The 14,818-nt window shown below is 37.8% G+C and overlaps 1 protein-coding gene across 4 annotated transcripts in view; it reads right to left on the bottom strand.

Annotated features, from left to right (window-relative positions):
- The window catches only part of CD200 (CD200 molecule), a 60,787-nt gene that overhangs the window by 28,687 nt on the left and 17,282 nt on the right, over positions 1–14,818 (bottom strand). For 2 of the 4 annotated variants that reach the window (XM_055381605.2, XM_063704024.1), the window contains 4 exons: positions 6,474–6,557; positions 3,574–3,711; positions 1,419–1,951; positions 906–1,077 (listed from right to left, as the gene is read on the bottom strand). In XM_055381605.2, coding sequence (XP_055237580.1) covers positions 906–917 — 12 coding nt within the window. In that variant the 5' untranslated portion in view covers positions 918–1,077; positions 1,419–1,951; positions 3,574–3,711; positions 6,474–6,557. Of the gene's footprint in view, positions 1–905; positions 1,078–1,418; positions 1,952–3,573; positions 3,712–6,473; positions 6,558–7,843; positions 7,964–14,818 lie in introns of those variants that run through there. The other 2 variants (XM_019024512.3, XM_063704025.1) reach the window with 2 other exon arrangements.

Raw genomic sequence — 14,818 nt, 5'->3', positions numbered from 1 at the left:
TAGTTACAAAGAAGATTAACAGCATCTAGCTTGCAATAGACCGTAGCTCACAGACCACCATTCTCCTTTGTTAAGAAAGACAGTGAAATCGTTGGCTATGTGGTCTTGCCAACAAACCATACATGAAAAAATTATCTTGAGGCATCCATTGTATTTGGATTCTTATACCAATACCATTGTATTTGGATTTCATATACCAATGGGATATATGAAAACCTTCTCCGTTTTTTGTCTTGTAAGCTGGTTCCGAATAAACAAAATGTCTGTTTCTCTAGATACCCGGGGTTAACCCTTCAAAGCATTATGATCACAGAGCATTTCAGCTCTCTCAAGTGTAGCTTCAGCTTTAACTGATCCTTCATGGCTTCCCCCAGGCAAGGGCTAGGAGGGAGAAAGGGGCTGCATAACAAAGAGGAGACCCAGGAGCTCTCCCGGAGAAAGCGAGCCTGGAAATCTGTATCTCCGCCGCAGCTTTTGGTGCCAATATGGAACCAATACAGCATTTCTCCTTCCCTTTTGGGGGCAGTTTAAAATAGGCTGTGCCTCCCCAGCTTTGGGAGCTGGAGCCAGTGAGCCGAGCCTGCCCGGAGGATGCGCCAGCTTCGTCAGCGCGGATCAAGCGCCCCCGGAGCCCCGGCCTGGTGCATCTTTTTTTCAGGCAATTGGAATGGAGAATCTGGACACCAGCAGCTGCCTGTAAACCACCCTTTGGAAGGCAAAATCCGCTTCTCAGCAACATAAAGCGCTTAGAGAAAAGCGCTGCCATCAACACCGCTGATCTAGTCCCCGGACCAGATTGTGGCGAGAGCCGAAGCTCCGCGCCTTCCACTCGCCGCCCGCCCCAGGGCCACCGGCTCAACATCGCCCGCCCTGCGCCCTCCTTCCCAAGCCCCGGCCCCGCTCACCAGCCTCTCCATCCTCGCTCCTGGAGGCGCGCGCGAGGTGGCTGACTGCGGATGTGCGCCTGGAGCTCTGCTAGGCAGGCGGGAGGAGCGTCACCTGTGCCCCCGCCGCACCTCCCGCCTCTTCCTTTCTTCCACTCCCTTTTCCCCACGCCCTCACAGGAGCGGAGGCTGGCTGTGTGGGGGGAATTAAATGATGTTTATATTCAGCTTTGTCTATTTTCAGACATTTTTCCCTTTTCAAAGGTGACCACTGGGGAAACTGACAAAGTGTTTGGAAAAAAAAAATCATTTTTTTTTTCCATTTTCCTGCTACCTGGACTGAGAAAGGAAATGAGGTGGGAGGTTGTGGAGATCAGTTGTTGAACTGTTAGCTCTTGATGTAGTGGCAAAGGATTCAAGCTGAATTTAACCAATGGACTTTTCTTTTTTTTTTAAAGAAAAAACTTACATTTATTATTTTTAAATCCAGATTCAAATTATATATTTAAGCAATCAATTCCGTAATGATTTCACCTTTCATGATGTGATCAATTCTTTGGTGAAGAGTTTCCTTCCACTTGCATTAATGATGAGGATTCTTTTTTCCCTTCTCCTTCTCCTTCTTCTCCTTGAGACGGAGTCTCGCTCTGTGGTCCAGGCTGGAGTGCAGTGGCGCTATCTCGGCTCACTACAAGCTCCGCCTCCCGGGTTCACGCCATTCTCCTGCCTCAGCCTGCCGAGTAGCTGGGACTACAGACGCCCGCCACCATGCCCGGATAATTTTTTGTATTTTTAGTACAGACGGGGTTTCACCATGTTAGCCAGGATGGTCTCGGTCTCTTGACCTCGTGATCCGCCCGCCTCGGCCTCCCAAAGTGCTGGGATTACAGGCGTGAGCCACGGCGCCCGGCCCTCCTCCTCCTCTTCCTCCTTCTCCGTCTCCTTCTCCTTCTCCTTCTCCTCCTTCTCCTTCTCTTCTCCTCCTTCTCCTTCTCCTCCTTCTCCTTCTCCTCCTCCCCCTCCTCCTCCTCCTTCGTCTTCTTCTTCTTGTTCCAGAGTTCTTGGCTCTTAAAAAAAAAAAAAGGACAAAGAAATCATCAAGTGTTCACCTCCTGAAGGCTTTTGTGTTTTACTACTACCACCCTCTCATAAGGAGCTGGGACAAAGCTTTGGGGTTTTGTTTTTGCTTCTTTTTGCAGACAAAGTCTTGCTCTGTTATCCAAGCTGGAATGCAGTGGCGCGATCATAACTCACTCCTGGGCTCAAGGGATCCTCTCACCTCAGCCTCTAGAGTAGCTAGAATGATAGATGTGCAGCCACTATGTCCAGCTTTTTTTTTTTTTTTTTTTCCATACACGGGGTCTTGTGTTGCCCAGGCTGGCCTGAAATTCCTAGCTTCAAATGATCCTTCTGCCTTTGCCTCCCAAAGCAGTGGGATTACAGGCATGAACCACTGCACCTGACCTAGTCTCCTACTTCTTTTTTTTTTTGGTGGTGGGGGGGCCGGGGGCGGAGTCTCGCTCTGTCGTCCAGGCTGGAGTGCAGTGGTGCGATCTCGGCTCACTGCAAGCTCTGCCTCCTGGGTTCACGCCATTCTCCTGCCTCAGCCTCCGAAGTAGCTGGGACTACAGGCGCCCGCCACCACGCCCGGCTAATTTTTTTGTATTTTTAGTAGAGACGGGGTTTCACCGTTTAGCCAGGATGGTCTCGATCTCCTGACTTCATGATTCGCCCGTCTCAGCCTCCCAAAGTGGTGGGATTACAGGCGTGAGCCACCGCGCCCCGCCCCTATTCTCCTACTTCTAACACCATAGACTAGGCTCACCTGATTTTGAATTTTATATGAATGGCATCGTAGCATATGTCTTCACTTGTTTCTGGGTTTTTTACTCAACAGTAGATTTTAAAAATCCATCCATGTTATTGCCTGTAGTGTGGCTTATTCATTCTCACTGATGTATAGTATCCTATTCTATAAATACTGTCTATTACAATTTATTTATCTATTCTTCTATTAATTAACATTTCTTTGTTTTTCAAATTGGAAGCATTTTTCATAGTGGTGCTATAAACATTCTTATACATGTCTTTTCACAAGCATATGTACATCATTCTATTACATTTATTTTTCCCATATATTTTCCTATCACTTTATTTTTAACCTTCCTCTATTAGAGAAATATTAACTGCACACTTGGAAAAAAAATTCTCCCACCTTGGCCTCCCAAACTACTGGGATTACAGTTGTGAGCCACTGCACCCAGCCTTAACCTATTTGTATGTTGTAATTACTGATATAATAGGACTTTTAATTTTTTTATATTTTATTTTAGTATATTTTCTTCTGTCTTATCTTTCATTAGGCTAAATATTATCTTGCTACATTAAGAGTTATATTTTATTATTCTGCTGTTTTCTCCTAACTTACTAAGGACAATACATATATTTATTTTTTTAAGTCAATTTCTTAAATTTCCCAACACGTATACCTTAGCATAATTCTCCTCACCTCTCATAATCTTATTTTCTAATTTTTTAAAAATAAAATCTTACATTTATTATTTTTAAATCCAGATTCAAATTATATAGTTAAGCAACCAGTTTCATAATGATTGAGGCCAGGAGTTCAAGATCATACTGGGCAATATAGTGAGACCCCTGTCTCTACCAAAAAATAAAAATAAATTACCTGAACATGGTGGCACATGCCTGTAGTCCCAGCTAATCAGGAGGCTGAGATGGGAGGATTGCTTAAGCTCGGGAGGTTGAGGCTGAAGTGAGCCATGATGGAGACACTGCACTCTAGCCTGGGTGATGCAGTGAAACACTATTTCAAAAAAAAAAAAAAATAGCTTAAAAACAACATTTTTAGGTTAAAAGAGACTTGGGGCACAGAAGAGTGAACAAAAGGGGAAAAACTCCCAGCCATAATGAAGCATAAACATTGTATTAAAAACCCTTTGAAAAAGAAGAAATTTGCTTACATAATTTTTTTAAAAAAAGGTCTGCAGGAAAAAGGAAAAAAATGACATTTAAAATTATTGGACAGATTTAAAGGAGCATTCAGAATTAATATATCACCTTAACTATATCAGATGTCAATATTGAGCAAAAGAAACAAACAAGGAACTCAACAAAATGAGAAGGAAAAATATAATAAAACTAAAGGCAGAAATCAATAAAAACGAACACAAATAGAATAAATATAATTTTTTTAGAGATTAATTGATCAAACTGGTGGCATGTAATACTCAGAAAATTATTTCTGTAATACTCAGAAAATTATTTCTGTAATACTCAGAAAATTATTTCTGTAATACAGAGTAACAATATAGAATGAAAAGGGAGAATTAATACTGATGCGACAAATAGCAAAAATAACAAAACAATATCGTGAACAGTTATATGAAAACTTACACAAAATGAATAAATTTCTGAAAGTGGCAAATTGGCCATAAAAATTTAAAAATTAAATAGGCCAATAACTTAGCAAGTAAATCAAAATCAAAGACTTGTTTTGCAAAATAAATAAATAAATAACAGACCTAGAGGATTGTTAAGGAATAGATCTATCTTATTCATGTTCAAAAGGGAGAATTATAAAATTACTAAGATCTTTCTTTGAGGCTAGTGTTATTTTAATTTTAAAGCCAGGAAAGGATAATCCAAGAAAATAAAATTATAGTCCTCTTTTACTTATAAATATAAAGCGGAACAATTTCCAAAATGGCTTAACATTAGAAAACTGTCAATATAATTTATTATATTAGTAAATTGCTATGAAAAATTCATGATTATCTCAACAAGTACTAATAAATTATTTCTTAAGTTCAACAACATATTTATCATAAGAACAAAGGAGATAGGAATAAGAAAATATTTCCTAACCTTATGCTTAGTGATCAAACTGCAGTAAATGTCATATTTAACTGTAAGGAAATTTTAGACACGGTCTTTTAAATCAGAAACAAGAAAAAGATAACTGTTATTGCAGGTATTAAATATAAAAAGAGGTGTCGATTGGAAAGAAAGAAGCAAAACTGTCATTAGTTGTAAGAGAGAGAATCAACTTCATGAAAAACAATCAAAATCAACAGAAAAACTTAAATACAGAGTTTAGCACAGTTTCCAAATATTGGTTAACTTAAAAAATCCAAAAATGTTCCTAAACCACTAATAATAACCAGCTAGAAATTTTTTTAAATATCATTAATTATAGTGAATAAATCAAAAGTACCAAAGAATTAACCTAGCAAAAATTACACCTACATTGAGAAAATTGTAAAACCTTCCTAAAAGACATTTAGAAAGACTTGAATAAATGGATAATATATTTATGGCTGAAGGAAATTCCACTATAAAGACATCAATGCCCCAAACTCAAACTTATTAACAACTTATAGTTTGACTTAGCATTGCTAAATCCATCCACTTTTTATCCACAAAAAGTGGACTTTTGGTTTTCCATTAAATACTTCTGTTCCCCTAACAGTATAACTGAAAAATTTAACAGAGTGATGCCAAACAGGGAGAAGTAATCTATATCTAGTATGTAAAGGATCTAAGATATAAAAAATTTCTGGCCGGGTGTGGTGGCCCACCCCTGTAATTCCAGCACTTTGGGAGGCCGAGGCAGGAGGATCATTTGAGGTCAGGAGTTCGAAACCAGCTTAGCCAACATGGTGAAACCCTGTCTCTACTAAAAATACAAAAAGGGGCGCTGTGGCTCACACCTGTAATCCCAGCACTTTGGGAGGCCGAGGCAGGTGGATCACCTGAGGTCAGGAGTTCAAGACCAGCCTCAAAACATGACGAAACCCCTTCTCTACTAAAAAATAACAAAAATTAGCTGGGCGTGGTGGTGGACACCTGCAATCCTAGTGACTCGGGAGGCTGAGGCAGGAGAATCACTTGAACCCAGGAGGTGGAAGTTGCAGTGAGCCGAGATCGCACCATTGCACTCCAGCCTGGGCAACAAGAGTGAAACTCCGTCTCAAAAAAAAGAAAATACAAAAAATTAGCTGGGCGTGGTGGTGGGCACCTGTAATCCCAGCTACCTGGGAGGCTGAGGCAGGAGAATCACTTGAGCCCCAGAAGCGGAGGTTGCAGTGAGCTGAGATCGCAGCATTGCACTCCAGCTCTGGGTGACAGAGCGAGACTCCGTCTCAAAAAAAAAAAAAAAAAAAAAAAAAAATTTGCAAATATAAACAGCCAACCATACATTACTTGAAGATGTAGGCAAGAACTTTACAGAAGGGGAAACTTGAATGGCTAACAAATATATGAATACATGCCCATACTTATTAATAATCTGAAAAAATGCAAATCAAGGCAGTCATTCAATTGGTGATGATGGGAGGGGATCTGAATCAGGGAATAAATAGAAATATTCAAAGACATTAATATTAACATAACCTCACTAGAAACCAGTAATTCATGAAATTTGATTATATATTTAACCAAATCATTGTTTTCATTTGTTTCTAAAATAATTGTTGCTACCAAATGCATGATTTAATTTGGAAGGTTAAATCTTAAATTTGAAGTGTACAAAATAACAGTAACAAATTCACAAACCTTCCAATTTACCTGTATGTGAGAAGAGAATGGCTCATTACATTCTCCATGTGAGGCTGTCTCAAATGAAGTATTGGTTCACACATATTCTGTGACCTAGAGATACAGCGACATTAATGTATCCATAAGAGGAATACAGCCCAAACACTCCCCCTCATGGCAGTACATTGTAAGAGTATGCTACGAGTAAAAAATCGGGAGATTCAGATTCAGATTCTCCTGAGATTGACCAAAGTATATTTTCAAATGCTTAGTTGGGCATAAAAATACTCCAATTACAGAACTTGCATATTATTTCCGCTCTATAATAGTGAGAGTCATAACCTATGATTTGTCCCCTTGGAGAGTCTATTCATTATACTCTAAAATTTAAACCACTGGTCCTTATATGTTCCATATATTTCAGATTCATATATAGAGATAATTAACCTATTCCTTTGGATGTAAAACAGGCGTTTCAAAATTAACATGTTCAAAATTGAACTCTGGATTCTCTTTCCAAAGTTTGTTCTTCCTCTGATCTTTCCCATATTTGTAAAAGTTTTCTTCATCTAACACCAAAAAGCAAACAATCATCAGGACAATTCTTATATTTTGCTCTTTTACCGCAGCTGTTCCTTCAGCAAATCTTGCCATCCTAAACTTGTCCTTAATCCCTCAGTCCCCTTTGCTGCTACTCTAGTCCAGGCCACCATCAACTCTCATCTTAACTACTGCAATAGTCTCTTTGAAAAATCTCCTTCCAGGCCGGGCGCGGTGGCTCACGCCTGTAATCCCCGCACTTTGGGAGGCCGAGGTGGGCGGATCACGAGGTCAGGAGATCGAGACCATCCTGGCTAACACAGTGAAACCCCATCTCTACTAAAAATACAAAAAAATAGCCGGGCGAGGTGGCGGGCGCCTGTAGTCCCAGCTACTCGGGAGGCTGAGGCAGGAGAATGGCTTGAACCCCAGGGGGCGGAGCCTGCAGTGAGCCGAGATCGGGCCACTGCTCTCCAGCCTGGACGACAGCGAGACTCCATCTCAAAAAAAAAAAAAAAAAAAAAAAAAAAAAAGAAAAATCTCCTTCCAGTCTCTACCTTTTTTTACCTCTCAATGAGCTTCCTCCCACCAGTTGTCTGTGGTCCATATTCTCTCGTGCAAAAATTTGTCCTCAATAAAGACTCTTAAACTCAATTTACCATAAGTATTAATGATAACTAACAGCCTACCTTTGTAATATTCCAGAGTAAACTATCACTTTAAAAAAGATATACCCTTCACTGCGGGAATTACCAAGCATGTGGAAGAGTTTTTTCATAACAACTCTTTTCATGATGGATTTTGCCAGAGCCCCTGGAATTTCTTTTTTTAATGATTGAAACTAACCCTGTTTCACTCACCCTCTTTTTCACAAGCAGGTAACATCTTCTTTCTCAGAGTAATACAGAGGATAACGATGACAACACATGAAATAAATTAAAATGTTATGAGTGCACCTATAGGTAGACAAATAGAAGAACTAGATGTACCTGAAAAACACAAATCAGAAACGTTCTTTGTGACTATACTTCTTTTCTATACACTGTATTGCCCTCTTGATACCTTTAATCTGTAATGCTCTTTTGAGTTTACACTGCCTCTTTGACATTAAAATGAATACTATATGAGATTTGCCATATTTTGCTTTATTAAAAAAAACTAACAAATATTCAAACTCCTACATGTTCTTCAAAGATATATAACATCTAATATAATCTTAACATTCTCAAGAATAAGAAAAAATAGGTAATCACCTAAATATTTATCACAGAAAAACGGTTAAGCAAAATATAATATAATGTAATAAATAATAAATTAATAAATAATTTTATTAAGAATTATATATAAATTTATAATATATATATTTATAAATAAGCTTAATAATAAAATATAATGTAGTCACTTGCTGACTATATTACTAAAATGGAATTTCCAGAGTCTGGAATAACCTCAGAAAATAAATGTATAATAATAATAATAAATATTCAAGATGAATGTACTAAGTAATGCGATAAGCATTTTATAGGGACCATTTATTCACATTATCTGGGTAAGTGCAGGTATTAGGTACAGATGAGAAAATGCAGTCTCAGTGATGTTAAGAAAATCACTCAAAGATATACCATGATTAAGTGGAAAAAGTGAGAAACAAGTTTAATTTTCACTCGAGTGCCTACACTCAAGAAAAACAATTTTTCAGGCATCAACACTTTAAAAAATAGCTTCTTTGACCAAAGTGTAACTAAGTTGTGTTACTGACATGTGTTCGTTTAGCCCTCTGAATAAAATGTACATTTTTTATTGCAATTTAAAATTAACAAAAAGCCATCACTATAATTGTCAATGATTCTTCTTAGATATGATATAAAAATGAACATATAGACGTTATGTTGGCCCTTAAGTAAGTTTTTGCTAACGTTAACATGAAATATTTTGCATTTTGCATATTTAGGTCTTCTCACAGTAGGCTTTTTTTGTGTCCTCTTCCTAATTGCCAGACTGCTGTAATTTTCCTGCTTACAGTAACCTCTCACTCTTTTTAAATTTGCTGCTTTGAATTTTCATTACCATTGAAGGAAAAGAGAAATCTTTTTTAGTAGTTCTTCTCTGAAATGTTATTTAGAGAGTGCATGTGATCCGGTGTGCCATTTATTTTTGAGTGCTCAGACATCGTTTTGTCTGTTTCTAGATTTTACCAATAGTCTTTCTCAAGAACATACTACATAGTCATTCTAAATAGGTGGAGGGGGATGAATGTGAAGAGTCTGGTGGTAAAATATGAACACATCCTTAAAGTCAACAACAACAATGCATAGAAAGAAAGCCTCATATAAGAATTTCAACAGAATTAGGGATTTATATTGCTAATATTTGTTACAAAACTAAGCAATGAAGAATCATTTTCTTAGTTGATAACTTCTTTCCTGACATTTGTATTTCAATAAGAAGTAAAATTAACTGATATCTAGCTAGTAGATTGATGGAAGATACATAAGCTATTCAACTGGCATATTCCAATCTCATGAGCTGGGGAAGGCCTAGGCGAGTGGATCACCTGAGGTCAGGAGTTCAAGACCAGCCTGGCCAACATGGTGAAAATCTGTCTCTACTAAAAATACAAAAAATTAGCCGAGTGTGGTGGCATGCACCTGTAATCCCAGCTACTCGGGAGGCTGAGGCAGGAGAATCACTTGAACCTGGGAGGCAGAAGTTGCACTGAGCCGAGATTGCCCCACTGTACTCCAGCCTGGGCAACAAGAGCGAAACTCCATCTCAAAAAAAAAAAAAAAAAGAATATTTCTGATCATTTTCCTGTATATTCTGATTGTGAACTTCCTTACATGTCCTGCAGATAAATAAATCTTGTATCATTTGCCCAAGTGATATACTGATATTCATCAGTCTGTTAGTCCATAGTTAATACTGAAATTTGTTACAGCTTTGTTTATGAAGCTTGGCATCTAAAGTGGGACAGACACAAAGATCCTAGACTCATCATGCCTACATTTTCCAGAGGAAATCACCAGAGCAATTAGGAAAAGGGAGAGGAGTAGGATACTGTGTAACTCATTTTGTCTTCTTACAAAATTTGTAAGAATTTGTTTTAAAAAGGATACAGCCATGACAAAAGAGGAAACATTTCAGTGGAACAGGTGCATGTTTTCCTTAACTTACTGAAGCCTGAAATGTAGCCCATTAATTTGAAAATGCAGAAGGTCATGGTATAGAACCTAAAATGTCTTGGACTATAAGGCTCAAATTAAAAGTATATGGTATGTAGAAAGAGCAGAGATGAGACTACTATTGATTTAAAGCTCTCTGACAAGCCAGAAAACCTTTTTTTTTCGTACAGATATTTGGGATACCTTCTTTGTGGTTCCCAGTAATTCATTAATATATTAAAGTTGTATAGTTCATGGCAAGATAGTCACCAAAACTCTAGGCTACAGGATAAAGGAATTAAGAGTATTTGCTCCAAAGCTTGTCTTAGATCTTCTGTTGAAGTAGGAAGGGGAGAATGCATTATTCTTTAACCCTAGAGAATGGTGAAAGTTGTTTGGCTTGTCAATGGATCCTTGTGATTTATGCTCATATTTATCCAAAGGAAAGGAAATCTGTATATTGAATGGACATCTTCTGCACTCTCATGTTGGCTGTTTTGTTTTGTTTTGTTTTGTTTTGTTTTGTTTTGTTTTGAGATAGGGTCTTGCTTTTTTGTCCAGGCTGGAGTGCAGTGGCATGATCATGGCTGACTGCAGCCTCAACCTCCCAGTCTCAAACAATCCTCCCACCTCAGCTTCCTGAGTATCTGGGACTATAGGCGCTCACCACCATGTCTGGCTAACTTTTTTATTTCTTATTGAGGCAGGGTCTTGCTCTGTTGCCCAGGCTGGTCTTGAACTCCTGGTCTCAAGCGATCAGTCCACTTCAGCCTCCCAAAGTGCTAGGATTACAGGTGTGAGACACTGTGGCTGGTGACTTTCATATTAATTGCAGCACTATTTACAATAGCCTAGATAAGGAATCAACCACAGTGTCCAACAACAGATGAATGAATAAAGAAAATGTGGTATATATGCACAATGGAAATACTATCCAGACATAATAAAGAATGAAATCTTGTCATTTAGGGCAACATGGATGAGCCTAGAGGACATTATGTTAAGGGAAATAGCCAGGAACAGAAAGTTAAACACATGTTCTCACTCATATGCAAAAGCTTAAAAAGTTTATCTCACAGAAGTAAAGAAAGGAGGATTCTAGAGGACAGGAAGGGTTGTAGGAAGGGAGAATAGAGAGACATTCCTTAAAGGTTATGACATTTTAGCTAGGTAGGAGGAATAAGTTCTAGTGTTCTATAGCACTGTAGGATGACTATGTTTAACATCAATATATTACATAGTTTCAAATAGCTAAAAGAGGGGATATTGAATATTTCCATCACGAAGAAATGATAAATGTTTGAGAAGATGGATATGCTAATTATCCTGATCAGATCGCTATACCTTTTATGTACCAAAAAACTTCACTGTGTATACCCCATAAAAAGGTACAATTATATTTGTTAATTAAAATAAATAAATAAATAATTTTAACAAGCATGTAGCTCATAATGCCCAAGTCAACCACTAAAGGAAGAGTAAAGAAATCTTACTTAAAAATTAGTTAATAAATTAAAAAATGGGGAAATAAAATTTTTAAAAATAACTCAAAATCAAGGAAAGAGAGAAAAGAACATTAAACAGGTGAGAGATAATAGAAAATGAATAGTAACATGGTAGATTAAAACCCCAAAGTATCAGTATTTACAGTGACTATATGGAGAATAAATACTTTAATTTTAAAAGATTATTTGCTATAATATAAAAACAATTATTTAAATACTGCTTATTGGCTTCTACCGTTAGAAATATCCTGTGACGAAATTATACCCTGTTTAACTATTGTTATAATTAAATTATTGTTACAGAACAGAAGATAAATACAGGTGACAGAGCTTGGAAGGAAGGAGAGCAAAGAGGAATGGGCAACTAAGAGAGACATTCTGAAACTGGGTCAATGGTCAATGGTCTTGTTGTTTGAGGTGTTATCCAAGCTTGTTGTCTTGTGACCAGGAGAATTAAGGAGCATGGATACACAAAGGGTGAGGTTGAAGCAAAAATTTAATAAGTGAAAGAAGAAAGCTCTCTGCAGCAGAGAGGGGAGCCCCAGTGGGGTGCTGTTTTACAGTTGAATTCAGAAGCTTTTATAAGAAACTCCTCTTAACTCTAGCTGCTTGAGCAAATTCTCTTATCTGTACAGCTGTCTGTGTAATTTCCCTTATCTACGCAGCTACAGATATGTCTCCAGGTAAGCACAAAGCACAGCTTCTCTTGTTTGTGTAACTGTGGATTTGTTTTAGGTAAGTCCCCCTCCCCTCCCTGTGAAAGCGCCTGTGGAGCCCACCGTGTACATGTCTGAAAAGGGGAAGTAACTCTTTCCTGAGATCCCACCAATCACAAAAAGAACAAAAGGCTTCCATGCTGTACCTTGCCTCCTTATCTGTGCAGCTGCAGCCTGAGTTTTCCCCAGGCTGCTCTACTTGTGCCTGTAGCTGTGATTTTTCAGCTGCTTCTCCAAGGACTAGCCTTAGCTGTCTACCTAACTTTTTGCTTTCCTTCTCCCTAAATTGTATGGTGGATGAAACAAACAAACAAACAAAAAACAGATTTGGCAAGGCTGTTCAAAGTTGTAGAGGTAAGCAGGAAAAAAAAACTATATTGGGAGGAAAATGGTGGAGAAAAATTTGAGGGAGGTGTAAAAAGAGCTCAATCTTCAGTAATTGTGGCAAAAATCCAGTGGAGACCATAGATCAATTTAACATTTGCCATATAAGAACAGTCGACTCAGGAAGCAGGACTAGGGTAGAGATGTCTTCATTATTTGATTCATTTAACCATGCATATATAATACATTGATTTACATTTAAAAAAATACGTGACTTATACAAACACTTCTGGTAATGGATTTTGAAGAAAAATAAATATTTTTCGTTATTGATGTATCACTTCCACTTACATTCTTGTATTACTAAAAGAGGGACAATCTTCTCATTATTCATTAGAAGATGATTCAAGTACAAAATCAGGCGTTGGAACACCAGAGACCTCACAGTCTCCATAGAGATGGTGCATATTTCAGTGACAGTTATTGTGCCATTTGGATTCTGAGCAAAATATTCCTCTGGTGAGTTAATTAATACTTGTGAGGGGAAAACAGATAGTCGAGGAGTAGGTTTTCTTATAGCTGAATAATTAAGGCTAAGAAAATCTTCAAAGTCCAGATTCAGCTAGAGTTCAGTTCTTAATTCAGATACAGCTGAGGCAAAAAAAAAAAAAAAAAAAAAAAAGGGAGAAACAATAAGTATGTCATGCTAGATTTATATGATCCCTAAGACTGGTCTTCCCCAAATTTTTATATGGAACCAAAGCATAGGAAACATATCCCTCTCAGATATTTCTCCCCACATTTTACAAAACTTCACAGTACCATTTCCTGTACCCACTGACAGGCCCTCCAATTTGAGAAGAATAGTTGATGTCGTAACTCTCATTCAACCTTACATAAACCCCCAACACTTTAAATGTATGGCAACATAATGAGGAGACACTAGGACAATATAATTATTCCTGTAACTTGGTGTTAATTTGAAGACTGGGAATCCCCTATTCTCTTAGAGTCCTCATCCTTCTTCTTTCTTTCTTTCCTGGCTCTTTTTGTTTTTCTCTCATTTCTCAGCTTTCCAGTGTGAAAGTCCTCATGAATTTCACTCATGGTAAGAATGCTACTAACTGATCTAAACTAAGGGTGTGGTGATTGTGGGCACAATAATTTAATGATAAGAGCAAATAATTCTCCTGAGATCTTCAAAAGTATTAATTTCCTCAGTCTTCTGCTACAGTTTGTTAAGATTGGCAGAAGGCCAAAATTTCTTTGTTGGTTGAGAAAAAATTACCAATAATTTTCCCTGACACCACATGGTAGCAGAAAAGGGCATCTGATTAGGTTATTCTCTAATAGGAAGTTAAAGTGAAATTTTTAATTTTCCTGCGATAAGAAAGAAGGGCTTTGGAAAATCTATTAAGTGACATGTATATATGTATGTGTATGCCTCCATGTGTGTGTTTTTGAGGTCTCAAAATATGCAAAAATAATTAAATAAAAATTAGAATTATATTTTCAAAGCTTTCATTTCTAGACAAGATGGAGTAGTTTGCAGCAGGTTAATGTTTCTATTGAGAATAACTGTATAAACTGAATTAATTACACAAGAATTTACTTAAGGGCATTGGGCAACTGAAAAGCCAAGAAGAATTAGAGGGAGTAAAATACAGAGAGAAGGGAGTCTTACAGAGGTGAGCTGAGAGTCAGCGGCAACAACCTGGGGTTATTTTTGTCAGTACTCTGTGGGTTGGAAGTTGAAAATCGGGAAACAGATAAACCTTTGGAGTTTTCTGGAATTTTGCAGCCCTAGAGTGAGTGGAGTGACAAATGGAAGACTTTGTGGAGCTTCAGACACATGCCAATTTCTCCCTTAACATCTTGCTGAACTGCAAATCTGCACATGGTGGGAAGTTAAAAGGTAAATCAAAACCTCAGGAAGTCAGAGTGGAACTCTTCCAGACCTAAGTTTCTTAGAAGATAAAAATCTCTAGGAAGGAGCACTAGAGATTAAAAGCTCTAAAAAATAGTGTTGAATTCATGCAGTGAAAAGCTGCCAACACCTTTTTTCTGAGGATACTTGTTGATACATGTAAGAATCCAGCTTTGACCTTAAGTAGAACTCTGCTGCTGAG

Source organism: Gorilla gorilla, chromosome 2 (assembly GCF_029281585.2).
Source record: "Gorilla gorilla gorilla isolate KB3781 chromosome 2, NHGRI_mGorGor1-v2.1_pri, whole genome shotgun sequence".
Lineage (NCBI taxonomy): Eukaryota > Metazoa > Chordata > Mammalia > Primates > Hominidae > Gorilla > Gorilla gorilla.
The sequence above is the reverse complement of the archived record's forward strand: the minus strand, read 5'-3'. Positions and strand labels throughout refer to the sequence as shown.